Source organism: Phoxinus phoxinus, assembly GCF_949152265.1.
Source record: "Phoxinus phoxinus genome assembly, chromosome: 13".
Classification (NCBI taxonomy): domain Eukaryota; kingdom Metazoa; phylum Chordata; class Actinopteri; order Cypriniformes; family Leuciscidae; genus Phoxinus; species Phoxinus phoxinus.
The window spans coordinates 30,301,764-30,328,731 of NC_136888.1; the positions used below are offsets into that span (position 1 = coordinate 30,301,764).

Here is a 26,968-nt window from a genome sequence, read left to right on the forward strand (position 1 = left end):
GGTGAGTAGGTGGAAAGCAAGAGTGCCATTATTTTAAGAGCTTCTTTTTTTATGTTTATGCAACATGCTACACGTGAAGTGCCTTTGACATGGTGAGTGGAAGCCTTAGAGGAGATGAGTGGAAAGAGAGAAATTAATTTCATAAGAGGGACTTGAAATGAGTGTGATGAATTAAATGAGCTGTGACGGGATAAGCAGGTACATTAGCTGTGGTTGTGGTGGAAACAGTGCTTCTCTCCGCATCACTGAAGCCTTCTTCTGTCGTCTGATCGGACATCTGAAACAAATCAGGATAGCAATCACTTTTTACTGCCTGAAGATATTATTCTGCAAAAAGCATCTTTAAGAGCTTATTCTCAAAGCCCATCTTGTGTTGACAAATGCATATAGTTGTAAAGGTCACATAAACTTTACTGTTTTCCAACCATAACTGTCAATATAGACTATATGGACAAAAGTTCTGGGACACCTGACCATTACACCAACAGGGACGGTAATTACATCACATTCTAAGTACATGGACATTAATATGGAGTTGATCCCCTTTTTGCAACTATAACAACTCTTCTAGGAAGGCTTTCCAAAAGATTTTGGAGTGTTTCTGTGTGAATCTTTGCCCATTCATCCAGTAGACCGAGGTCAGGAACTGACGAGAAGACCTGGCTCAGAATTCTAGTTTATCCCAAAGGTCTTCGATGAGGTTGAGGTCAGGGATCTGTGTGGGCCAGTCTAAGTTCTTTCACACCAAACTCATGCAACAATATCTTTATGGACCAAACAGAGAAGTGGGATTCATCACTCCACACCATCCGACGCTTGGCATTGCACAATTGCACGGTCATGAAAACCCATTCCATGAAGCTCCCACTGCAGTTTTTGTGCCGATATTAATGCCGAGGGAAGTTTGGAGCTCGACTTTTACGATGTGCCTCAGCACTCAGTGACTCTGTGATGACTTCCGCTTTGTGGCTGAGTTTCTGCTGTTCCTAAATGCTTCCAATTTCCAATAATACATAGACCTTGGAATATCTAGCAGGGATGAAATCTCACAGACTGACTTACTGCAAAGGTGGCATCCTATTACATTACTAATCTTGAATTCTCTGAGCTCTTTAGAACAATACATTTTAATGCAGAATGCACGGCTAGTTTCCTCAATTCGATAAATAAGAGGTGTCCCAATACTTTTGTCCATATAGTGTATGTACATTTGGGATCATGCAATCCACACATGAGCGAGCAATCATGGTTGAGCCGTGGATGGGGCAACTGCAAACAAAAAATGACATTGCATTCAAGAAAAAAAAAAAAAATTTTAGTTTGTGCACTCCCTGGGACTCAAACCCATGACCTTGGGTGATATTTGCCCCATTAAATTAGCAACAGGGCAATTTTTTCTAAACTTAAAATTGCCCCTTTTCAACGGAACTGAATCAACACTGAACTGACTTTAACTGCATGATACCGTTTTCTTTTAGAGCTGCTGTACAGCCGAAACTAGCCGCGTTTCCTCCTCAGGAACTTCCCCCAGGAACTAGGAACTTTGGTGTGGTGGTACCAGTAAAAATTTCCCCCTCAGAAAGTCCCTGCTTGCGAGGTAGTACTTTTTCAAAGTTCAGGAACTCTCAGGGGATTGGACTTGGCACTGAACATGCTGATTGGTTGAGTTTATGCCGCATTTCTATTGGTTGGCTCCACACAGCATTTCATTTCAACCACCGTTTTTAAAAATCTGTTGCGGTACGTGCAGTCTTACGTCATCGGAGTAATTCGCCTAATCTTCACGGTACTTTAGACCGCGGTGGAAACGCAGAAAGCAACGGGTCTGGGGGAAAAAAGTTCCTGGGACAAATTGTTCTGGGTAATTTAGGTGGAAACATTATTTTCATTTTTTGATTTTTTGCCCCAAGCCCCCGTCAATTTCCACCCCTGTCATAAAGAAATGCCAGGTTCATATTTCACCTTAAAATCAAAAGTAAAACAAAATTTGGTGGAAAATGTGCTTAATTGTCAAAAGGCAAAAATATAATAGCTTATTCTTTTTCTGATGATTTTGGCTGAATTATAACCTTGATGTTCACTCATTAACTTATTATGACCATTGCTATTTTACAAGTTTCTACTAAACATCAAGATCAAGGTTTACATGGCTGACCTGATAGCTTGTTGATCTGTCATGTCGTAGTTTTTTCAGACAAAAGCCAAAGCAGGAGAAGGCAATACAGCACAGCAGAGTTATGAAGGTGAACAGAGTGATGGGCTGCATTGGACCTGCACAAGAGATAAAACATGAGGTAATGCTTTAATATGGAACATAGCTGGAGACATGATTTTGTGGTCTTGCTCTCAAAACCACATACAGTAAACATGGCTTTGGTCTGGGTCTCATTAGTCTCTTGGTATGGGTCTGGTTCAGGAAATGCAATTAATAATATCCTTAGACAAAACCACAGTCTTGCCTGCAATTTCCAAAAAACCTGAATTTACCTCAGGCAAAGGTCAGCAAACCATTAAAAAGAATTTGCAAGGATTGTCATGTTCTAATTGGCTACTGTCAAAGTGGCTCAGCATTTTAAATTAATGCTGCAATAAATTCAACATTTTCTCCACTTCAGTTTATTGAAATGGACAGTCTGGTTCTTGGTCTGAGTAGTGGGGATTATATCTTGGTCTGGATCTAGGCCTTGGGTGGTCTAGTATTGATCTGAGTTGGGGTCTTATGGGGTCTGGGTCTTGGAGTGTCTGGTCTTGACTCAAAGTGAACACATGTTCTACAGTGATAGATAAACACACCCTAACGTCAGATCATTAATGTCCGTTTCCATTTTAACTTACACAGTTATTATAGCAATAATTTTTTTTTAACTTAAGACAGTATTGTATTTGACAGATTTTTTTTTTAATGTGGTTTGGTTCTATTAAAAATAATAGAATAATAATATTGCAAGTATTGTGTTAATACAATGTGGCACAATCACAGCTGATCAGAACATATTTAGTTTAGTACACATTTTTGTGGAACATTGTGAACCAATGAAATTACATTGTGGGAGGGGCAACCCAGTTCCAATGTGGCAGAAATTGAAACCAAAAGCGAATGACAAAATGTCTTGTTGCTGATTGATTGCCACAGCCATTGTGCAAAGTTAAAGATATGTAATACTAATTATGATTTATCTTCCAAATACCTAGTGTTCTTGGTAACCACAGACTATACAGTATGAATAATATAGTAACATTTTTATATAAACAAAGGAAAACTGCAGCTGACCTTGATAGACAGCAGTCACCTGGGACTTTTATAGATTTATTGAAAAGAACAGCTTTGACATTTTGATAGCTGTTTTGTAAAAATATTGTTGGATTCAATATCCACTTCCAAAATCTGAGGGGGTACAAAAGGGCATTTTGTTTCTTTTCGTTGCATTTTGTTGCATTTGTTGTGTGAACATACCCAGTCTGAGGACAGAGAAGAACAGCAACCAGAACATGCAGAGAATGGGTGCCAACACCACTTGACTGATGGCGGCCGAATGGATCCGCTGGCTGAGCTTTGTGGGTATATAGGCGTAGTAGATATTATACCGATCTACCATATGCTTCAGCACAAGGTAAAGCAAGCCTGCAAAATGAATAGAGCTGGAGTTATCAAATAAACTTTGATCTTTTTAAATCACAGTGTCATTTTTAAAAGCACTTTTCAGATGATCCAGCAGCAATGCTTTGTAGGTAAAGTCATCTTATAATAAGTTTTCCTGTCCTTTAATGCTACTGAACATAATATTTATATATTTACCTGTTTACATAGACCACATGTGAGTGCAAGTTGCCAAATTAATTCAGAACTAAGTGAAAAATCATGATGATGGATGTCAGCATATAGTAAATAAACAGTCATGGTGTATTGGTGACAGAACAGGCGTGGAGTGGGCGTCTGGATCTCGGCTAGACGGGTCGAAGCGTCTGGAAGACTACAGCGGGTTCGCACCTAGCGGCCATGTCACACCGCGATACTGAGATGCTGTTGGAGATACGGCTCAGACGCCCACACACTGACTGAGGACGGGAACGAGGTATTAGAACATGCACAGAGGTGGAAATGAAGAGTGACGGAAAGAAAAAAGAGAGCTGTGGGTAAAAAGGAACAGAGAAAATGAGAGGAAGAGAAAAATATGACACAAATGGTGCAGTGGAGATGATAGACAAATGGATTCGAGTGCAAATTAGGAGGAAAGTGGAAAAAAGGAGGGGAACAAGAAATACTTATAGAACAGTCTGTTTGTTGAAAAATAAAAACCCTACAATTACGCAGACTCACCAAAAGGTACAATGATGGGGCAGGTGATGCTGTAGGTCATACTAACTGAAAATATGCACATGGTCCAGGCATACTCAAGACCGAACTGAAACTCGTAGGCCTGACTCTGAGGGTGAGAATGGAGAAATAGGTTGTTAGTGTATTTTAATGCCATTTAATGTTAAGTTTCGGTGATTAACTGTCACTAAGAACAGCCGCTGTATGGAAAAGAGTTGTGTAAAGATTCTTTAGATTCTCCTTTAGTGTTACACAGTAAAAATAACAGTGAATGCTTTTGGAACGACATGAATGTGAATAAATTATCAAAAAATATTATTTTTTATAGGAACATTTTTCCATTAGGGGCTCTAGACAATCAAGCCACGTTTCCCCCAAAATGACCTGGAGCAATTTGTCTCGGGAACTTTTTCCCCTCGGACCTGTTGCGGTCTGCATTTCCATCGTGGCCTAAAGTACCGTGAGGATTAGGCAAAATAGTTGGGTGACGTAGGACTGGGCGCGACTTTCCAGTTCCCGCTGGATTTCGTCCTCCACATATAAGCTTAATGAAGCCTGAACCTCATCGTTGGTCCACCAGTCGTATTTTTTAAACTGGATTGTCGATTTGAATAGATAACAAATGTTACTGCACAGACCGCAACAGCCTTTTAAAAAGGGTGGTTGAAATAAAATGCTGCGTGGAGTCAATCAATCAAAACGCGGCATGAACTCAACCAATCAGCATGTTCAGCGCCCAAGTCCCACCCCCGAAAGTTCCTGAACTTGGAAAAAGTACTACCTCGCGAGCAGGGACTTTCTGAGGGGGAAATCTTTACCCGGAACTTCATTTAGACCCTGATTCCTGATCAGTATGTTATTCTAATGTTGAGCTTACTGCTAGTCTCATACTAGTCTCAGCCTCAGACGTCACGTCTGATGCATATGGTACACTTAACTGGAAACACTTCAGGAATGTCGAAGTCGTCATCTGATTGGTTGAATTTTATTTCGGATTTACGGGGTGCGCGAGTGTCGCGTTTATTTTTGGTCCGCGGGGAAACAAAGCGCAGACGTGTGATTGCGGAAGAAAAACTGTTGTGTTTACATGATTGACAATGAGCATTTATCAAGATCAGCTAAACGTAGAATTCTCAAAAGTATGCGAGGTTCACGGCATAGACTCTTTAAGAGATGTCCAGGAGTTTTGTTTGAGGCACTTAGTGGAGACTTGTTGCACGCCGGTCTGTTGTTGTGGGGACATTTCCACACCCCGAAACGTGATGCTGAACGAAACGAACTGTAATTGGTTGTTTGACATGTCGGTCAAACGGCCTTATGGGCCGTCAGTCTGAAGGTCTGGCTATGCGAGACTAGTCTCATACAGACAAACTAACACATAGAATAACATTATAACTTTCAGCACACTCAAATGCAGTTTAGTGTGATAGTGTAGAGCGAGTGAAACAGCGCTACGTTACCTCACAAGTTTCATTCGTCTAATAAACTGACCTGTGTGAGTATTATTCAGCACTTGTTCGGTAGAATAACATTTTATATTATATTTTTATATTGCTTTATATCCGGGGACTCGCGTGTGGCGCTGATATCTGTCTCTCATTAGCAATCGCGACCTGCTTCATACCACAGTCATGTTAAAAACATCAATATATTCACTCATCCATAAACATTATTAGATCCTTCGGCATGACGACAGGTTCCATAATTCCGCTCATCAACCTACGCCTTTGTTATTGTAAGAGGTTAGCGACCCCTAGCGGCGATTTTTTTTTTTTTTACATATTGTAGCTATAAAGAATCCTGAAAAAACTGCATCACTGTTTCCACAACAGTTTTCAACATTGATAATAAACCTATTAAATTTATAATCAGCATATTAGCATGATGTTTTAAGGATCATGTAACACTAAACACCGAAGTAATGGCTGTTGAAAATTCAGCTTTTCCATCACAGGAATAAATTATGTTTTAAAATATATTAAAATAGAAACCAGTCTTTTTTAATTGAAGTAGTTTTTCATTATATCAATGTCACGCTTCCCTGTGTCTCTGTGTTCATGGACTTTCATTTTGTCTTGTATTGCCTGTGTGTCAGTTTCTGTGTGTTTAGTTCATGTTTCCTTAGTTTCCATAGTTATTGGCCGTTTCTCAATACCAAGTACGCAAACTTCGGACTTGCGTCCTTGGTAGTTCAGACTTGCCAAGTTTGACTTAGGAGAACGAACTCCCGAGGACGAGAGGACGCAAGTCCGGTTATTCTGCAAATGGGACAGCGGCGTTCTTGATCGCGTCACTCAGCACGCTCTGGCTACTCCGGTTATCTCTTTATGTATATTTTAGGCAATAAAAACGGAATATGGTATAAAACAACACTCTGCGTCTTTTCATAAAAAAAAAAAACTTAAACACATTAAATGGCCACACAAATGTGGTTCAGGCAACGTGTACATTGATTATCTTCACTGCATATATTTATAACAACACGAAATATAAAACGCAACCCTGCTTCTTTTTGTTTTCATTTTAAAAATATGAAACATTATTGAACATTAAAACTGACATTTAAAAAACAGAGACGGGGTTGTGTCATTTTACAGTGAAGAGAATGTATAATAAAATAAATATAAAAAATATTATATATATTTTAAAATTTAGGCTATAACTGTCAGCCTAAAATAAAATTACACAACCCTGACTCTTTTTGTTAAATGTCAGTTTTATCTGATACCCAGTATAAAAGTATAAGTAAATAAAAATAAATAAAGCAAACAATTCAGTCAAACATAAGTCAGCTAAAAATAGCCTATAGCTCAAGTTAAATAGCCTAAATATATAAAATTATGAAACTTCACTTTGCCCTCAGCCAAAACGATTTGCCATGGAACAAATTATAGATTAATGAGACCAAAGATCGCCCGTTAGATATACACAAGTCGAAATATATCTCATGTTTAACCACTAGACTAGAGACAGCAGAGCCAGCGGCAAACATCAGAAGCACTAGCCGAGGAAAAGCTGTTCCAGTCGGGGTTATTGAGCACTGAGCCCCCGGTGATCGCCTGGATCTCACAACTCCGAAAACGTCAGATACATTTTTTCAAATAGGCGCTATCTTTATAAATAAACCACAGATTTGAGCTTTAAACAACTACATTCTCGACTGAAACACTCTTAGAATTACATTTCGTGACACGATAACAGTAGTATTTTGATATTACGCGCGTTTTCTCCTCTGCCATTGACGCTTGCTGGTGGGACGAGATGCATTCTGGGATACCTGTCAGTGTCAAGTCTGCACAAGTCACTTCTACATGCATCCTCGGTAAATGGGGCGGATCAAGAACACATCCGGGGATTTGAACTGGACTTGGCTAGATGTGAACTTTTGAATTGGGACAGTACTTGGGCAGCGACTGATGACGTTTCACAAGTCCACAAGAACACAAGTACAGACAAGAACGCATATTGAGAAACGGCCATTAACTGATTCATTGATTAGTGTCTCACCTGTTTCCCATTATCTTGTGTATTTAAACCCTCAGTCTTTATCTGTTTTGTCTTGTGTTAATGTTTCGTGCTGGTATGTATCTTTATAAGGTTTCTGGTGTTGATTAAATGTTTACATCATTCAGCTGCATCTTTAATTATCAAGTCAAGCCAGTCCGTGACAAGTATTGTTTTCACAGTGCAGGTTCACTCACTCTTTTAACGTGGATGCGCTCAGCTTTAGATTTGGCAAAGCAAAGGCGAAGAGAGTACACCAGTAGAGCAGGAATACGCAGAAGCTCCATGGCCGTTCCGATCAGACTGGACGTGATCACGTAGTTCACAAAAAAAGCTCCGTTATCAGGCAAAAACACACACCTGAGTAGACAAAACAAAGTGGGTCTCAATAAATGATGGATGTTCTACATAGATTAACCAACAGCTGTAGATTTAGGGAACAGTAAGAACCTACTGAAACTTTACATCTGTTTCATCCAGGAAGTGGGTGTCAAAAAGCCACCTGAAGAACAAATCCAAGCTGGGGAGCAGACAAGAGAATACTGTGTATAATATATAATCCTGAATATTATATGGGCACTTTAATTCGTGAATGTCAAAGTCTTAGCCTTTTGTTTAGTTAATTTTAACCAACTGGTCTAAAGGTGATTTTTAGTGGATGTGTGATGTCAGTTTAACCTTAAGGTGTCCTACCTAGAGTAACCACAGGTGTAGTTTATCACATTAAAGGGATAACACCAAAAAATTTACATTCTGTCATAAATTACTCACCATCATATTGGAATAAATAAAACCCGTAAGACATTCCTTCCTAACACAAATGAAGATCTTTTTAATGAAATCTGAGAGCTTTATTCCTCCATTGACAGCCTACGCAACTACCATTTTCAAAGCCCAGAAGGGTAGTAAAAACATTATTAAAGTAATCCATGTGACTCCAGTGATTTAATCTCAATTTTATGAAGCGATGCGAGTGCTTTGTTTGCGCAAAAAACATAATTTACCACTTTATTTACAAAATATGAATCTCCAATACACGTTCACACAACAAAATCCACAACGTGGTGCTCTCGTGAATGCATGTTGAAGATTCATATTTTGTAAATAAAGTGGTAAATTTATAATAATTATTGACAGAATTTAAATTTTTGGGTGAAATATTCCTTTAACTATGAATATGATCCACTAATGTTTGGCAAACACAAAGTTTACGGATAAATAGCCTATATCTATTGTTTTATGTTGTGAGATTAAACAATTTAAAAACGAGGTTCATAAAAATTCTTCTTCTTTTATAAACATTTAACATTTCTGAGTTGAAAGTCATTTTGCGAATTTTGCTGGGCTTAAAATCAAACATGTTCAGATGGCGTAACTGTCTGGGGATTGAGAAAAGGAAAATAGCCTAATTAAAAAAAATGTTGGCATAAGTAGGACATCCTTATTTATCACTGTCATTGACCCACATACATACTGTATATACTGTATATACAGGAACATTTTACTCGGGAGACAAAATGGCAGACCAAAATGGTATTTTTTAAAATGAAAACTTTGAAATGCTTTTATCAACGTGTTATTATACATATAATTATTGTAGGATGATTACCTGGATAGACCCAGTGATGGTAGAATGATGACCATGAAGACAAGCAGTAAAAAGCATTTGTGCATAGTGACCTGATTCTCACCGGACCTGAGAGAGACACACAATACAAGAAGTTTCAACTGATTACAACTGAACCAAACAATCAGAATAAATATATTAAAGTCACCATGAAATCAAAATTGACAATACTTATGTTTTTTTTTTTATGGAATATCGCAGTATTCGAAATTATTTATCCTTGCACATCTTTTTATTTCTTTAATTCATGTGCCCTCAATAATCTTTAATCAAAATGACTTCCCCTCTCTCTTGCAGCGACATATCTTCTCCTCTCTGATAATGTGTTTACTGGCGTGAGGGCGGGGCAACCTGTCACTCACATCAGACCAACCTATAGCAAACCACAACCATCCAATCAAATCCCGCCCTGCAATTTTTCTTGTTCGAGAAGCCGTTTCACACAAATATACATCACAACAGGAAAGACTATTGCAACTTCAGTTTCATGTCGACTTGAAATAAATAATAATAAATAAATAGATTTTCATCTTTTTACATGATTTTACCATTATCACACCAGTTCCTGGTTAAAGTCCACATAAAACCACGTTGGCGGCCCAATCCTGACAGCCTAATGTGACGTATTTCAGAATAAAAATGTAAATGAATTATGTAAATACTCAATTCTGATTTCATGTTGACTTTAATGTCGAGTGTATATTCATCATTAAAGTGTTTGCACTGTAAATACAACAGGTACACAAATGTTTTACTGCAGCTGCACAATACAGAGTGTTTGATCCACGTGAACTATAATGTGACTCTGTGAAAGACGCCGCCAGTCTGCATATGATTATTCCCGTGTTGTGATCACTATGACAACAAGCCTGGAGAGGCAAGCAGAGAGTGCAAGAGAGAGGGACACCATGTAAACGTGTTGTGCATGGGTGGGTGGGAGACTGAGACTGGGTTGGGGGTTGTTCTGCAGTTATGCAATATGTTTGTGCGCTGATATGAACATGTTTATGCAATAGATTTAAGCTGCGTTGCAAGTACAACTACCAACAGCACAAACTTACCCTGGTCATTGGGACAACACCATATTTTTGTAACCATCATGTGTGTATGAATGTAGATGTGCATGATTGTGGTGTGTATAGGTTCATTATAGGGATGGTTCACCCAAAAATGAATATTTTGTCATAATTTACTCCAAACCTGTATGACTTACATTCTACTGTGGAACATAAAATAAGAAATTTTGAGAAACCAACATTCTTTAAAATATCTTTTGTGTTCAACAGAAGAAAGAAAGTCGTACAGGTTTGGAACTGCATGAGCGTGAGTAAATAATGACAACATTTCCATTTTTGGGTGATCTATCCCTTTAATGTGTATGTGTGATGAATGTTGGGACAGAAGGGGGGGGTCATTTATTTTATTTTATATATAATGACAAGATATATGACAGTTTTAGTTGGTCTATGCTCAAAAAGTGATTAAATTGATCATAACTATTCCATAAATATAATTTAGTACAATAAAATCCCCTAAAAATACAAAATATTAAATAAAAAAACAATATTGAACTACAATATTGTACATTGATTTCATTTAAATAAAAAATAAAAACGTAATCTGTACCAGAGGGTTAAATGTTTTATATTGTAATATATTGTATTTATAAATGTAATATATTGTGGTAGAATTTGTTGTAGAAATTCATCTTTGTCGTCACAGGAATAAATTACATTTTAAAATATATTTTAAAAGGTCAGTTATTTAAAATTGTAGCAATATTTTACAATATTACTATTTTTTTACTGTATTTTTGATCAAATAAATGCAGCCTTTTTAAGTATAAAGAGATTTCTTTCAAAAGCAATAAAAAATCTGAATGGTAGTGTATCATCCAAATGCATTATGGTGTCAAATTCAAGTTGTTTTAACATCCGACAGGGATTAGTAATAAGTATTAAATTAATTCAATAATTGTGTTAATGAAACAATTTAATTTTAATTGTATTTACAAATGTCATCAGTACAGATCAGTCATGTGAATGTGTACCGGAGTACAAGACCTCCCTGCTGTTGCTTTCTCACACAGTTTAAAGTCAGACGGTGGAAACGGCATCATACCTGGTCCAGTGGTACTCAAAGAAAGACGAATAGTACACAATGAAGGGCAGGAGAATGGAAAAGGCCCACAGGAGCAGGGTGGGGAAGAACTGGGTAATTACTGGGTTCTAGACAGTAGAAGACAGTAAAAGATCAAATTCAAAACATCCAACTTCCGAAAACAACACAAAAAAGCACTTTCAGTTTTATTTTACATTCTAATGTGGCGTAATACAGCCGTACGGTTATAAACATCTTTGATGCTCACTGACCCTTAAGCTTTCAACTGGCCGAGTGACGTTGAACTTGTCCATAGTGTTTACGATGATAGCAGGGGTTGTGAGAAAGAAGAGCAAGAGGAAGAGCATAATGTTGAGCAGGACACAGCGGAGCCACCAGCGAGAACCACACACTGACAGATTTTCCCTGGAAGAACACAGGCACCAATCAACAAGACAAGGTCTTAACAACAGTTACAGGACTGAGAGTGTGTGTGTGTGCTCGCCAAGAGTAAGCGGGATGTTCAGCTGCTGTTACATGAATGAGAGAGTTTGTGCAGCCTTAGCTGGTCAGCTGGTTTAGCTAGTGGTCTTCCAGCTCAAAAGAGTCCAACACCCTTTTAGAACCAGCAAAAGTGCCCCAAACCCCTCTCAAACCAGTTTAAGCCAGTTAAAGATTGGTTGTTTTCAAAAGGGACACAACATTGGTTCATTTATGATGTTCTATGGGATAGTCTACACTTTATACTCTTAAAGTCTGATATATAAAATAATAGTTTAAAAATATAAAATGTATACAACCTTTAGACAAAATCTAAGTAATAATAAAATAAAAAGTTTGTTTATATTTGATACACCTGGCTTTTATGGCTCATATAGTATGATATATAAGAGAATATGGAGCTCAAGGGGGAAAAAAACACCTAATTTTTTTTTATATGGTCAAAACTAAGATTAAATAATTCTAGTTTGTAATGTAAATCAATGAGATATTTATAATAGTATAGCAGACTAGTTATTTATAATGTATATACATATCAGTTTTCATGTCTTAGTGAGATGAGAGATTTAAGTGCGTAGTTTACAATACAATGATTATTGAGAGATTATTGACAAATAAATATTCCTCAAAAGTATCATATTTGATACTTACATTTTATCACGATTTTTCTAAAGAATTATGTTTGGATAATCAAGTAGTAAGTTACTTTTTCAGACCAGTAAGTGTTCATCCTGATAGTATAAAAGTATTACTATAAAAGTATTACTAAGAACAGAAACAATGTAAAAATCGTACGTTTACTTTATAAAAATCAGTCAAGATTTCAGACGCATGTATCACGACCTGAAGGGGATGTTTTCAGAATGATACTAAAAGGATTATTACTTGCTATAAAAGTATAAACTATCAATCAGATGACAGAAGGCATGCAGTAGATCGTGTACAACAGGGTTTTCAGCAAAGTTTCCATCATTTGATCATGTCTAAATAAATGTGATTATTTAGAGGCCTTAGAATTTTGTGTATCAAATACGACACAGGCTTTAAAGAGTTAAAAGGATTGTTCATTGTTCACAAATTTTTTTATTTATGACATTATTAAGGTTCATTTCGTTCCAAACCTTCATGACTTTATTTCCTCTGCAGAACACAAAAGAAGATATTTTGAAAACTGTTTCTGTCCATGTAAAGAAAGTCAAAATCTTCAAAACAACACTGAACCTCATTTACTTTGATTGCATGGACATTAAAATAAAATCTTATAATTTCCGCAAAATAAAACTCTCACACACTCTTTTTTTTATTTTGTTACTTTTGATGTTTTTCCAGTTGATTTCCAAGGTATTTACATTAAAAAGTTCTCTCATTTGGGAAACAAGTAAAACCCAAGTAAGCCCATGCAAAAAAGGAACAAAATATAATGAGTTCAGATTTTTTTTTTTACAATGCAGGTTTGGAACAACATGAGGATGTAAATGATGAGTAAATGATGACAGAATTTTCATTTTTAGCTGAACTACCCGTTTAAATAAAAGCAGTGCACATGAAAGGCATAAAAATGAGAATGAGGTTCACATAAAGTGCAAACAAATACCTTTCGAAAGTAATCGTTTCCACTCTATAATTTTCCAAAACTGCAAAACCATTTACTCTATAAATGCAGTGCTACAAAACATTAAACTCATGGGCTAAACACTGAACTGGAAAACATGCACACTTCAATAAATTGTTTTAATAAGAAGCAAACATGCTACAACATTAGGGCTTGTATCCATAAAAAAGAAAGTCTTGAATTCAGACAAACGCACACACACACGTCCAGTCAAGCAGAAAGACGGACTGACACTGTCCCCCCCACACACACACACCCACACACACTAACACTCACTCAATATATGATTCTCAACACATATTATGTAAGAGATATAATGGCTTTCGCAGTGGCTGTCTAGGCACACACTCAGATTGAGACTTAATTAATCCAATTTCATCTCTCAAATCCAAGTGTAATGGCCTGGAACAAAGCATGTCATGAAAACTATATATGACTCCAACTTTGCAGATCACAGTCAACATAACTGCATACTTAAAAAAACGTTAAATAAAACATCACATAAAACATTGTAAATCTGGATCATTCCGTAAAAGCATTTGCTCATTGCGGTTATTTCTATACTTTTTTTCCTATTTCAAGATATAGATGTGGCTGTCGTGTGGACTTACCAGATGATATCATTAGGGGCCGGGGCATAAGCAACGCCCCACTGATGGGAGCGCACCACTGTGGTGATGCTGGACTGCTGGGGTCCGTGGCGGCAGCGAGCTCGGCCGTAGTCTTTCACAATACTGCAGACACATAACCACAGAGGCTTATTTATTTAAACAATAAGGCATGTGAATATATATTTTTCAAATGTAGTCTACTCAGTGGAGTACTGAATGTGTTTTTTAACATACTGTATTGACCAATCAGAAGCCAGCACCAGAATTTAGTTGTATAAACGTATATATATAAAGCTGTTTATTGTAGTATACTAAATATAAGCTGTAAGTTGCAAAGGTTTGGTAAGAAAGAGTTTGATGTAAATGAGTTTCTTGATTTTTATTTGTTGGTAAGTATGGGATACTATACTAATAAATCTATACATCAGACAGGATAATATTTCTCAAAATATTTTTTTAAAATATAAACTAGTCTGATAGAAATCAAACTGATTTCCTGTCATACAATCACAGCTTGTGAGTTTTTTAAATAGTTAATTATTAGATGAAAAGCTAATAATTACAGTAATTAAATATTTTTTTATTAAAATATTTAGATTGTTAGGATTTTATTTGTATACACTCTCAGAAAAAAAGCTGTCACTGGGACAGTGCCCTTTCAAGGTTACTAATATGCACTCTTTAGGGGTAAAGTATGATGCCCGAATGAGCTCAGCCCTCTGTAACTGAAGGAAACACATGCAAATATAAAAAACACCAGCAAATGAAGACAAAACATTCATCAGTTTGATGACAACATGTGCTGCAAATACTCACAACGCACCAAATACAGAAACACACTGCAATACTCACAACACAGAAACGCTCTGCAAATTTTTACAACGCAACCTAATACAGAAACACACTGAAAATACTCACAATGGACGATATGATCAGGGTTTTAAAATAAACAAAAAACTCACTCCTCAAGTCATCGACAACACTTACAAGGAGACATTGAACAATAAGCATGTCTCAGTCAGGGTTCGTCACTTGTTGGTGTCCCCTTGAAAAAAAAATTTTTCAGCACGTTTCTGTATTTGTTTGCGTTGTGAGTATTTGCAGCACACGTGTTGTCAAACTGATGAAGACGTTTTCTTAATTTGCAGGTGTTTTTTCTATTCACATGTGTTTTTTCTTTAGTTGCAGTGCGTCGAGCTCTTTCGGCCACTGTAGTAATGGATACAAACTAAGGTTGGACCTTTTAAAAGGTTACCGGTCCAGTGACAGCTTTTGTACCTTTTTTTCTGAGGGTGAACCTGCATGTCATCGCTATTATATGTCATTATTAACTGACATCAAAGATCCATGCACAAGCTCTATAACACTTTACTACATTTTTATAATGCTTAAAAAGTCATTAGAAGTTAGCATGTTAAAATTAGTTAACAGTTAGAAGGTTTGTGATTTTTATTCGTTATGTTTTATACTGTATATGTTCCACATGGACCCCTGGACTACCTTTAGGGAACCTGACGGCTCTATGAGACTAAATATAGTCTTAAGAATTGAAATACATTGTTTTCTGATAGCTAGAGTCTAGTGGTTCAGCTGTCAGCAGATATGCTTCATGTTGATATACTTTTATATTCTTAAAATCTAGGTATTCATTACAGGACCTCTTGACGGATGATGCCGATTCTCAATAATCAGCCATTTACCCCCAACACTTACACTGCAGTCATCCTCTCATCTCTGAAGGTAACAAAGGCAATGCCCAGCCTCTTCAGCGAGATCTGGTTCTTCTCTGCATTAAACTCATCTGTCAGTTTCTCCTCCAGCTCGCTGTAGTACTGCTCTGCATCCACCTGATGAGAGGACGATGACATAAGACATGAGAAGAAGAGTCTCAAATCTCCTCACGGAGCAGTGCATGACTGTCGGCTGGTGTATGGTGGTCTCCAGTGGCCAACATGAAGAGGTGCAACACCGGTCACATGACTATTCTAGATGTAGATGTTCAAATATATCCATTCTGAGTGTGTGAGGGACATTTACCTGTTCAAAGCCACATCCGTCACAGCAGAAGATCTGTGCACAGGCGTGCGTCTTTATCATGATCCGGCCTTCCTTCTGAGCTTTGGTTGCGAAGTACAGCCTTCCTTTCATTGCTTTTCGCCTGTACAGGACATAGTTTTAAGGTCCGTTCACACAAAGAACGATAACTATAACATCCACACCAAAGCATGAAATTATTCTGTGTATTCTAAGGGTGCGCTGCAGTTACGAGCATAAGTCGACTGCCGCTTTAAAGGGGTGGTATAATGCCCTTTTCACAAGATGTCAAATAAGTCTCTGATGTCACCAGAGAGTGTGTGTGAAGTTTTAGCTCAAAATACCCCACAGATATTTTTATATAGCATGTTAAAATTTTCACTTTTTGAGGGTGAGCAAAAACGCACAGTTTTTGTGTCTGTCCCTTTAAATGCAAATGAGCTGCTGCTCCTGGCACAGGAGGCGGAGCTACAACAGCTTGCACTCACACAGACAGACATGCACTGAAAACTTCAAAAACTTTTAGCCTTTTATATTCAAACTGGAGTCAGACAAAGATGGAGAGACTCAAGAAGAAGTGACAACATGTAGACAACATTTCTGAATGGTTAGTTGATAAATTTATGTAGCTTATGTGTAGTTATCTTCTAGTCATTGATTAGCATATTCTGTCTTGATAATCTATAAATCATGTTCTGGGGGCGGGGTTTATTTAAATTTGAAAAAGGGTTCATGATGTCACTAACCCGGGAGGAATGTCTTGTAGTTCCTACCAGCCGTTTGTTGTTGTCCTCAAAAAGCAATTTCTTTAAAAGCAAATATCTCCCTTTGTAACTTTGAGTGTTGTAACTTTTCAGATGATGTTTATGCTCAAACAGCAACATTACACACTAACTAAAGTTAGAAAAGTGAAATCATAATCAACCACCCCTTTAAATGCTTGAGTCCATTAAAGTCTGTTTGGCTGTCATAGTTTTTTATCATTCATCAGCTGGAAAGAATCGTTCTGACAGTGATTGTAACAATACCGTGGCGTGAACTCTGCTATTCTTTTATATTTAGAAAGATTTCTAGATACCTTTACCCTTATTGTTATAGTTATCGTCCTTGGTGTGAATGTGCCTTTAATATGGTTGAATACGCAATATTTGCGAGACTCAGCTCTTAGACATTCAGGAGATGTGCGAATGCAAATGACCTTTCAGAGTCCAGCTTCATTAGTTTTTGAACGTCAAAGCAGAACCGGATGTCTGTGACGGTGCAGCTGGGGTAGGCTTCACTGTTTGGAGATAGAAGAGACGTTGGCTTTTACACAAGTGAAAAATGAATGCCATCAGTTGTGTTGACATTTAATCTCCAATATGCTTCAGTATGGAGATGAAGTAATAGTTGAGATTCTGTGGATAACAGCGTTGTGCTCTTCACTCACTGCAGGTGTTTGGTGATCAGGCCGGGATCAGAGATTTCTCGGGGAATTGACGTTATCATTAGAGTTCTGGCAACCTGCAATAATAATACAGCAAAAATGAGAGCTAGAAGTCTATTCATAAAGCAAATGTTGCTTTTTTTGGTAGAAACATGATGAATTATGCCTTCTAATGAATCAACATCATGTATTATCTGAATGGTGAACACTGGATTAGTACAAATCAATGAAAGATTATAAAACTTTTATTTAATTTCATGTGAATAGCATATTTTTCACTTAATTCACATAATCGTAATGCGGTTAATATATTAGGGCTGTAAACGATTAATCGCGATTAATCGAATCCAAAATAAAAGTTTGTGTTTACATAATAAATGTGTGTGTGTTGTGTATAATTATTTTGTATATATAAATACACACACATGCATGTATATATTTAAGAAAATGTTGTTATTTATATATAAAATAGTTCTATTTATATATAATATAAATCATGAAAATATATATGCAGTATATGAATGCAAATATTTCTCAAATATATACATGTGTGTATTTATATACACAAAATAATTATACACAATACACACACATTTATTATGTAAACAAACTTTTATTTTGGATTCGATTAATCGCGATTAATCGTTTACAGCCCTATTATATATATATATATATATATATATATATATTATATATACATTTATAATTTAATTTGTGAAGCATTTATATATCATATGTTGTAGTATATATATATATTTTTTTAGATTTTTGATAAAATAAAATAAAATAAAAATAAATTGTATGGAGCCCCATGTAACATGCAGGAACAAATAAATGTATATCGTGGGCACGAGGATACTACACACTACTTACTAATATGTCAGCACGCTTTAATATTTCCTTCCCTTGTCTTAAGTAAATCATATGCACAATATAATAATTAATTCCCTCGATTTATTAATTCATGGCCACATTATAACAATTCGTCAAACCAAAACGAGGGAACCAATTATTTAAACGTAGACACAATTAACTAAAACTAGGGAATGAATTAATAAATCATGGGAACTAATTATTTCATTTGTAGCCACGGTTTAACTAAAACGAGAGAACGAATTCTTAATTTGTGGCCACAATATATATATATATTATTGTCCGCATGTCATGTGTAGGGCTCCCGTGTCCAGACAGGGCGATTTCATTAATGTATTACCGTAAAGAGAATCAAATGGAAATTACTGAGAGTACTGAGAAAAACAAACTAACAAAAGTTAAACATCTGAAGGCATTGCAGAAGTAAGTGTAGAGGCGTCATAAAAATAATGTCACAATGCCAAAAATCCAAATGTATGTAAACACAGACTTCAAGCAAAATACAATACAGAATTTAATTATTAATTATTTATCATTAATGACATTTCTCTTAATTTAAGTGGAAATAAGGATTTTTTTTTTTTTAGATTCACTAGCTCGCCTGTAAAACGCAGATGCATTTATGGAACAGAAATGAGGTGCAATAACACATATGCACATAATACAGCTGTTCACAGACCTTCTCGTCCTCTTTGTATTTCTGTTGTGAGGAGTGATGGGCCATGCACAGGACGGTGATCACAAAATACAGCAGAGCAAAGATACTGTGCAACCACAGGAATGTGTTCCTAAAGCAAGAAGAAGAGAGTTACTACGATCATGCCAACAACTTCATATATTATGTACGTACACAACAAGGTAATGCTTTTCAGGTGTACATCCATCATGATAAACAAACTCACTGTGCAGGGACATTAACCACTGTTGTCCGGCCGAAATTCTGTGGACTATCTCCTGAAAAACAGGAATAAACAAGTCGTGTTAAGATTTCACGCTCTTCTCACATTCCAGTGTCAAAAATAAAACTCTGAAAGTAATTTGAGGCCTGTGAATGTGGAATAAAGAAACTTTCTACACCCAAATCACTATGCATTGGGTTTGGTTGCTAGGACAAATTTGTGAACGTGCTGGTTTATTTCACAAATACCGTGTCAATTTGTTGCATAGAGATGACAGTCAGCATCAAAACCCCCAACTTGTTGTAACCAGCCGGCCCTGAAGCTGCACCACAAACTGGTCTACCACACATCCACATTTAACGCTTTTAGAAGGCCACAGTAAACTTCTGCCACCGAGGTCGCATGAAAAGATTATTGCAGGTCTGAGAACAACAAGAGGTAAAGCTGGTGGCTTTTCACAATGTTCTTCTTGTGGCGTGGACAGTCAAGGCCTTTCCCATATTTAACTTGGCCCTTCTAACCCTCTATCGTGCCACCCAACCATCTTCAAACACTGTAGGGTGGTCTGAACTATGCTTTTACACACGTCCACTAATAGAGGGTTAAGATGGAGCCCTTCTACATCTTCAAGAGTTTTCCCAGGCCTTTCCTAAAGTCATGCATCGGCAGGCCCACACGGAATCTGCATCCGCAGAACTCGGCAGATTTCCTGCCATACATAACGTGTTTTTTTTTTTTTACATTTTCCCCAGTTCCCTATAAATCAGTACAAAAAAATGTGCACTACCTTTCAAAGGTTTGGAATCAGTACGATTTTTTTTGGGGTGTTTTTAATGTTTAAGATTTTTAATGAAGTCTCACCAAGTCTGCTTTTATTATTTTCTATGCAGTAAAAATTGTGAAATATGTGAAAAAAGAAAAGAAAAAAAAAGTGGATTTTAAATAACTGATTTCTATTTTGATATATTTTAAAATGTAATTTATTCCTGTGATGCAAAGCTGAATTTTTGTCAGCCATCACATGATCCTTCAGAAATAATTTTAATATGCTGATTTGCTGCTCAAAGAACATTTATTATTATTATCAATGCTAAAAACAATTGTACTGATTGATATTTTTGGGTACACTGGATTTAAGGATTCTTTGATGAATAGAAAGTGCAAAAGAACAGCATTTATTTTAAATAGAAATCTGTTCAAATGTCTTAAAACTGCCACTTGTGATCAATTTAATGCATCTTTTTTATTTATTACTGACCCCAAATTTGTTAACAGTGCTATTTTGTCAATTTTTTCACTAGCACTCTATTCCGAACATAATCAATGTTTTAAAAGCACCACAGATCGATTTTTTTTACACTCTAGAAATGAACCTATGAGGTTTTGAGAAAAGTAAAATTGCATACAGTACTTAATCTCAAAATTAGATTTTCCTTTTAGAACGTCCTTTCGATCAATGTCAGAGCGTGGCATCATGCATTTAACAGTCATTCAGGTCACCTAACACTAACAATCTGTCAAAACTGATTCATGAGATTATTCTGAAGAGTCACTGCACACTGATGGATTCAGATGTAATGCTGGTGTAATGCTTTATTCAAGTATACTGCCTTTTCCTGGATACCAAACGTGTTGTGTCTGTTGTCATGAATCCTTTATGGCTGAGCAATACTAGAGCAAATAGTAACCAAGCATTTGAGGATCTGGTGGAGGTACCGAGGAGGTTCCCGGAGAGGTTGACGGGCAAGATGATGGTGAGCGACAGCAAACACACAACCATCAAGAGAACGATGATGTGGCGCTGGAAAGACAGGTACGTGATCGCGTCAATGCCACATTTACTGCGGATCTCCTCGTCCCTGTGGGAAAAGAATAGGGACAAGAAAGCTTCTTTGAAAAATATTTACATTTGTTCATTAGGCAAACATGTTCATCCAAAGTATGATGGTCAAGGACATCCTTCATGACAACAAATTTTTTGGTAACACTTTATTTTACAGGGTCCTTGTTACATATGTTACATGTACTTACTATAGTAATAACAGTAAATTATGCATAATTACATGCAACTAACCCTCAATCAAATCCTAATCCTATAGTAAGTACATGTAGTTACTTAATATTACTCAGTACCTAAATATATCATTTACACTGTAACAATGACACCGTAAAATAAAGCGTAACCACATTTTTTATCCCATCCATTAATTTATACAAATATACATAAAAATGCACTACATAGATTCAGTTATATTATATTCGAAATTAAATATTATTTTTTAAGTCTTTTTTTTAAATAAAAAGTGAAAGTAAAATAATTATTTAACTGTCAACGGTTCTGATACTGTAATGAAGAAAAAAGCCAAGAAATTAAGAAAGTTAAAAAAATATATATTAAAGGCTTTTGCATAATAGTCTGTTGCGGTGGATCAACTAACATGCAGAACATAAAAAAATAAAAAATATAAAAAAACAGTAAATGACCCCTACAGACTCTTCTGATTATTTATTGCCAAGGTCAATAAATCTCTTATAATATTAGATAATTTTACATTTTTAAGTAGAGTTCATTTTGTAAAATGTCATGTGGCGCGACCGCACATATTTATCAGTTGACTTTCACTGTCCCGCTAGCTTGTCACGCTTTATTTATTGCCTTTTTTCGTATCACATATTATAGTAATCATCATAAATTAGGTATCACTCAAAATTCATCCTGTGAAAACCGTTTTGAAATTGGATATTGCATAGAAACAGTACTTTAAAACCTTTTAGCGGGCTCCTCCCCCTAGTGGGTGGTGTCTTTTTTTATTTCACAATATTACAGTTTTGACTGTATTTTTGGTGAGTATAAAAGTCAAAAACGTTTAAAAACATTACCGAACCCAAGTTTTTTTGAACGGTATATATTAAAGTTTTTCAAAACAACATGAAGACAAACTTGGCACACATTTAAAAAAAAAAATTATTTCAGATTTTTTCAGTCCTTTTAAAATATTTTTTCATTTTCTTAATCGTGGACACTCTTACATGTCAATGACCCATGTGAGTTCTCTAATAATCCAACCTATGACCCCTTGGTTTTGCTGGTGCTACACTCAACTAGTTCAACTAAAATGACAAAGACTGACTTTGTGAGAGTTTTCAGTGTTTCCAATGAATTATTGGCTTCAGTCAACAATATTCAGTATGTGTAGCAGTCTTTTTAAAAGACCACACAAATACATAAGGGCGTTGAGGGCTATTATGATTACATGGAGCCCTCATTCACACAAAAACACACAGCCTGGCCTCACACGGAGTGAGGAAACTCTCAGCATGGCCTCTCGGTCTCCGAAAAGATCAAGAAGCTTTTAAAGGAACCAGCTAAATATGGCACCAACATGCCATCCGACTCGTCCAAATAACATCTCGGCGACCGTGGAGACAGACTAACAGCTGGTTTACGGTTCTGGAAGGCTTTTGAGCGTGTCCAGGCGTTAGAAGCGCTGGTAAAGTGCCCGGTCCACCTTCACCCTGTGTTTTCCCTTCTTAATGAGATATAACATGAGCAAACAGGATGCTGGTGGATGACTTCACCACTTTCTTGCACACTTACTTCATGTGGGACAAAGACGTGAGCCAGGAACAGAAGCCCTATAAAGAGAGGGAGGGAAGACAACGGTGTCATAAAAAGGTCTGGCATATAAAAACACAGCGCGCGTCTGGCTAGCTTAGCATCTGTCAGAATCATTTGTTCTTTAAGTGAACATGGATAGCGTAACAAGTGGAAAAAGCCATGCAATATCTTTAACGTGGCTGTGATGTCTCGAACTGTCATCGCACATAAAACGAAAGGAGACAGAGTGAGGTCAGGATTTAAACGGACAGATAGTGTGCATAAAAGAAAATAGGGTGTAAGTGCACAGGCTATTTTATATGACATCAGCTCTGGGGCGACGCTTCGCAGCAGCCGCTGAGTAATCCACGTCGACAGATTGAACTTTAGGTGTGCCTCTGTATGTCTTTACGCATCAGCAGTTGAACATTTGCATCAACATGAAGACGATGGTGACTTTCAAAGGGTCATGACATGGATATTTTTTATTATTTTAATGTTCCTTGAGGTTCACTTAAATAAAGTTTTTTTTTTTTAATCTAAATTATTATTATTATTATTATTTTTATTTATTTTTTATTAAGAAAATAATCTCACAATACAAGCATCAGATAGTTACATAAGTAAATGGAGGGAAAAAACTCAAATTAAACAAACATAATAAATGCTCACATTCAAATGAACATATAATCACAGTAACATATTATGCATATACCAATAAAGTTTTTTTTATATTATAAAAAATAAAAACAAATAAAAATGTATCCGTTTTTGGATAATAAAAATTATTCGTTTTGAATGGGCGGCTCATTTAAGGCTTGTGAGTAAACGGGCACTTAGGAAATAGGAAACAGTATCGTGCACACAACGTGTTTTGAAAAAAAAATTCATATTAAACCGTCATTTACAGACAAAGCCTTATGAAATCACTTACTCACGGTTTGTGATGCAGCTGCTGTCAGATTCAATAGTTGGCTGCTTCATCTCTCAACAAAAGATTCTCTCCATTACACTGTGCCTTGTTACGCAAAGACCTCATATATGTCAAAAGATCGAGGCAAATCTGATTTCTCATGTCATGACACCTTTAAAAAACACTATATATTAATTTTACTTGTGTTTTTATTCGTTTCTAGGTAGGGTTCGTTTCACGAAGTGCAGGCCTTGTGATGTGAGAGGGATTTTGCACTGCCAAATTTAGTCAATTCAAACGAAGATCCTGATCAAATGTTTCTTAAATGCGTGTGATGCTTTTTTCCTCACCGTGTCCTTGGTCTCCGAGTCTGATGGGCTGGATTCTGATGGGGTTTTCTCCTTCTCGCTTTGTTCTCCATAGAATAATGATGTCAAGCTACAGAAGACAAACAATAAAATGGACAGGTAATATTTCTTTCACAAAACACATTTAAGAAAACCTCACATATTATGTGGAAATATTATTCCCATGTTGAATTATATATAGACCAGGGCAAGTTATGACACTTTTTACAAGATGGGTATATTTTGTTTCTTATAAATATTACAAAAATGTAAGCTTCTCATATCTTAAACACAGCAACAAAAAAAGCTACAGTATTTTTAACACACATAGCAACATAATGTTTAAAATATGAGTTTTTTATAAATTCAAAGGCAATACAAGATATCTGTATTTAAAATTACATTTATTTTCGACAAAAGAAATTTACTGTAATTGAATTAATTCTATAAATTACAACATACTGTATAAACACACCTTCATCCTGAGAACACAGTTGAACTTTTCAGTTCAAATCTACTTTCATTATATAGTAGTAGACACATGCTTGAATTAATCTTATTTTTCAATGTTAGTTCATGTTAACTAATGCAGTTAACTAATGTTTACAAATGGAAGCTTACTGTAAAGTGTTACCAACATGGTTTTGAAGAAAGAAGTCTTTGATAACCACAGATAAACCAAACATTAACTGAACGTTTGACTGTATAACTGAGATATAACAACTCTGAAATCTTCCCATGTGATAATTAGACCTTGTCTTATCTGTATCTCATGTCAGTCAGTGACAGTATTTTCCTGCCTCAATGCCTGTTTCAAAGTTACTCAAGTATAATTAGCCTCAAGATCAGAAAATAGCGAACATTTCAGCCCACAAGTCTATCATAACAAAAGGATCAAGTGAAATTCTAGTGTGCACAAATGTAAAAATATTATTACTGTGAGGGCCGGCGCTGATGCAATGCTTTGCAAACACACTGAAAACCACCGGCACATTCGCATAAACAAAGACTTTAATGATACATGCTGATGCAGAACAACGCAACACTGCCAAACCTTTAGAGTTATGATTTAAATTTCACCCACTGCTCCCACAGGGACACTGTGTGTGTGTGTGTGTGTGTGTGTGTGTGTGTGTGTGTGTGTGTGTGTGTGTGTGTGTGTGTGTGTGTGTGTGTGTGTGTGTGTGTGTGTGTGTGTGTGTGTGTGTGTGTGTGTGTGAGAGAGCTGAAATGTTTTACTAATACTAACATACCGTACAGGTTTATCAAAAAATATGAGCAAAAATTCAATGGCATGCAAAGTTAATGAAAAAGAGTAAATGACAATATAAAATATAATATATATAATACAATATAAGTTCAGCGAAAAGAGGCGGCGTGTTCCGGCGCAAACGTTCCCTGGCGCTATTTTGCAGTTCCAGAAAACAATTTCGCCACTGACCAGGAAAAACCTAGTCTAAAGTCAGTTATTCAGATGCTATTTTAAGTGCGTATGCTTGGTATAATGTATAATTTAGCGTGTGCACAACGCGCATAAACTTTGCTTCTCTCATCTACACAGACGCAGCAGTTCCCATTTTTGCAAACCATATAATTACAAGGAAAAATATTACAGCATTCATTGTGGAAATCATTGTGGTGTCCATGAAGATAAATCTAGCTTACACATTTACCCAAATTATTCAGGCTAATTGTAGTAATGACGGATCAAACCTGTTTGATCAATAGTGGCGAGACACACAGGTATATAATGACATCTGACAAAGTGGGTTGTCCGTCAAGAACCAGGAAACAAAATTCTGAAGACTGCGAAATCCCCTTTACCATCATCTGATTGGTTTATTGCACGTTACGCCCAAACCACACCTATGAGTAATGAAGCTACTTCAGACCAACTAATTTTAGATTTGCGTCAGGCGCAAGAGTCATTTATCCCGCCGGTATAATACGAGATCCGCCCACAAAGTTACTTGCGTTTCAGAACGTTAAAATAGGGCCCCAAGTCTGCTCGACTTGAGTGCAGCATTTTCGACCATTTCGCACAGGATTCTGTTTGACAGACTAGAGTCTATTGGGATCTTTGGTTCCCCCATTCGGATCTTATCTTACGGCTCGTACTCAATTTGTACAGCTGAAGCAGTTTCGATCAAATCCTTCTTATGTCACTGCTGGTGTTCCACAGGGCTCAGTCTTGGGCCCTCTCTTATTTATTATTTATCTTCTACTTCTTGGTAACATTTTTAAAGAAATATGGAATTCAATTCCACTGCTATGCCGATGACACCCAGCTTTACATGTCCTCCAAACCAACTTCTACTTTTCCTCCATCTATCCTTTCAAATTGCTTAGCTAAGATTAAAGCTTGGTTTACATCCAATCTTCTCAAACTTAACAGTAGTAAAACTCTTCTTGTAGGTTCAAAAACCAATCTGGCTAAATCAAATTGTTTTGCATTGTGAACATTGATAATTTCATTCAAACTGTGAACATTGATAATTTTCCAGTGATTCTGTATAAACAGGTCAAAAGTTTGGGTGTCATCTTTGCAGTACTTTATAATTTGAAGCTCATATAAATAGAGTCACTCAATCTGCATATTTTCTCATAC

General features: G+C 36.5%; 1 protein-coding gene across 1 annotated transcript in view; it reads right to left on the bottom strand.

Annotated features, from left to right (window-relative positions):
* Positions 1 to 26,968, bottom strand: part of tmem63c (transmembrane protein 63C) — a 48,637-nt gene that overhangs the window by 2,640 nt on the left and 19,029 nt on the right. The window contains exons 4-22 of the mRNA XM_079632455.1: positions 24,364 to 24,451; positions 23,101 to 23,138; positions 21,219 to 21,361; positions 19,506 to 19,557; positions 19,283 to 19,391; positions 17,734 to 17,807; positions 17,503 to 17,583; positions 16,308 to 16,428; positions 15,984 to 16,117; positions 14,271 to 14,393; positions 11,819 to 11,972; positions 11,568 to 11,674; positions 9,429 to 9,515; positions 8,274 to 8,339; positions 8,017 to 8,179; positions 4,319 to 4,424; positions 3,455 to 3,622; positions 2,156 to 2,271; positions 203 to 277 (exon numbers count right to left, since the gene is read on the bottom strand). Of these exons, the coding sequence (XP_079488581.1) occupies positions 203 to 277; positions 2,156 to 2,271; positions 3,455 to 3,622; positions 4,319 to 4,424; positions 8,017 to 8,179; positions 8,274 to 8,339; positions 9,429 to 9,515; positions 11,568 to 11,674; positions 11,819 to 11,972; positions 14,271 to 14,393; positions 15,984 to 16,117; positions 16,308 to 16,428; positions 17,503 to 17,583; positions 17,734 to 17,807; positions 19,283 to 19,391; positions 19,506 to 19,557; positions 21,219 to 21,361; positions 23,101 to 23,138; positions 24,364 to 24,451 (2,005 nt within the window). The remainder of the gene's footprint in view (positions 1 to 202; positions 278 to 2,155; positions 2,272 to 3,454; positions 3,623 to 4,318; positions 4,425 to 8,016; positions 8,180 to 8,273; positions 8,340 to 9,428; positions 9,516 to 11,567; positions 11,675 to 11,818; positions 11,973 to 14,270; positions 14,394 to 15,983; positions 16,118 to 16,307; positions 16,429 to 17,502; positions 17,584 to 17,733; positions 17,808 to 19,282; positions 19,392 to 19,505; positions 19,558 to 21,218; positions 21,362 to 23,100; positions 23,139 to 24,363; positions 24,452 to 26,968) is intronic.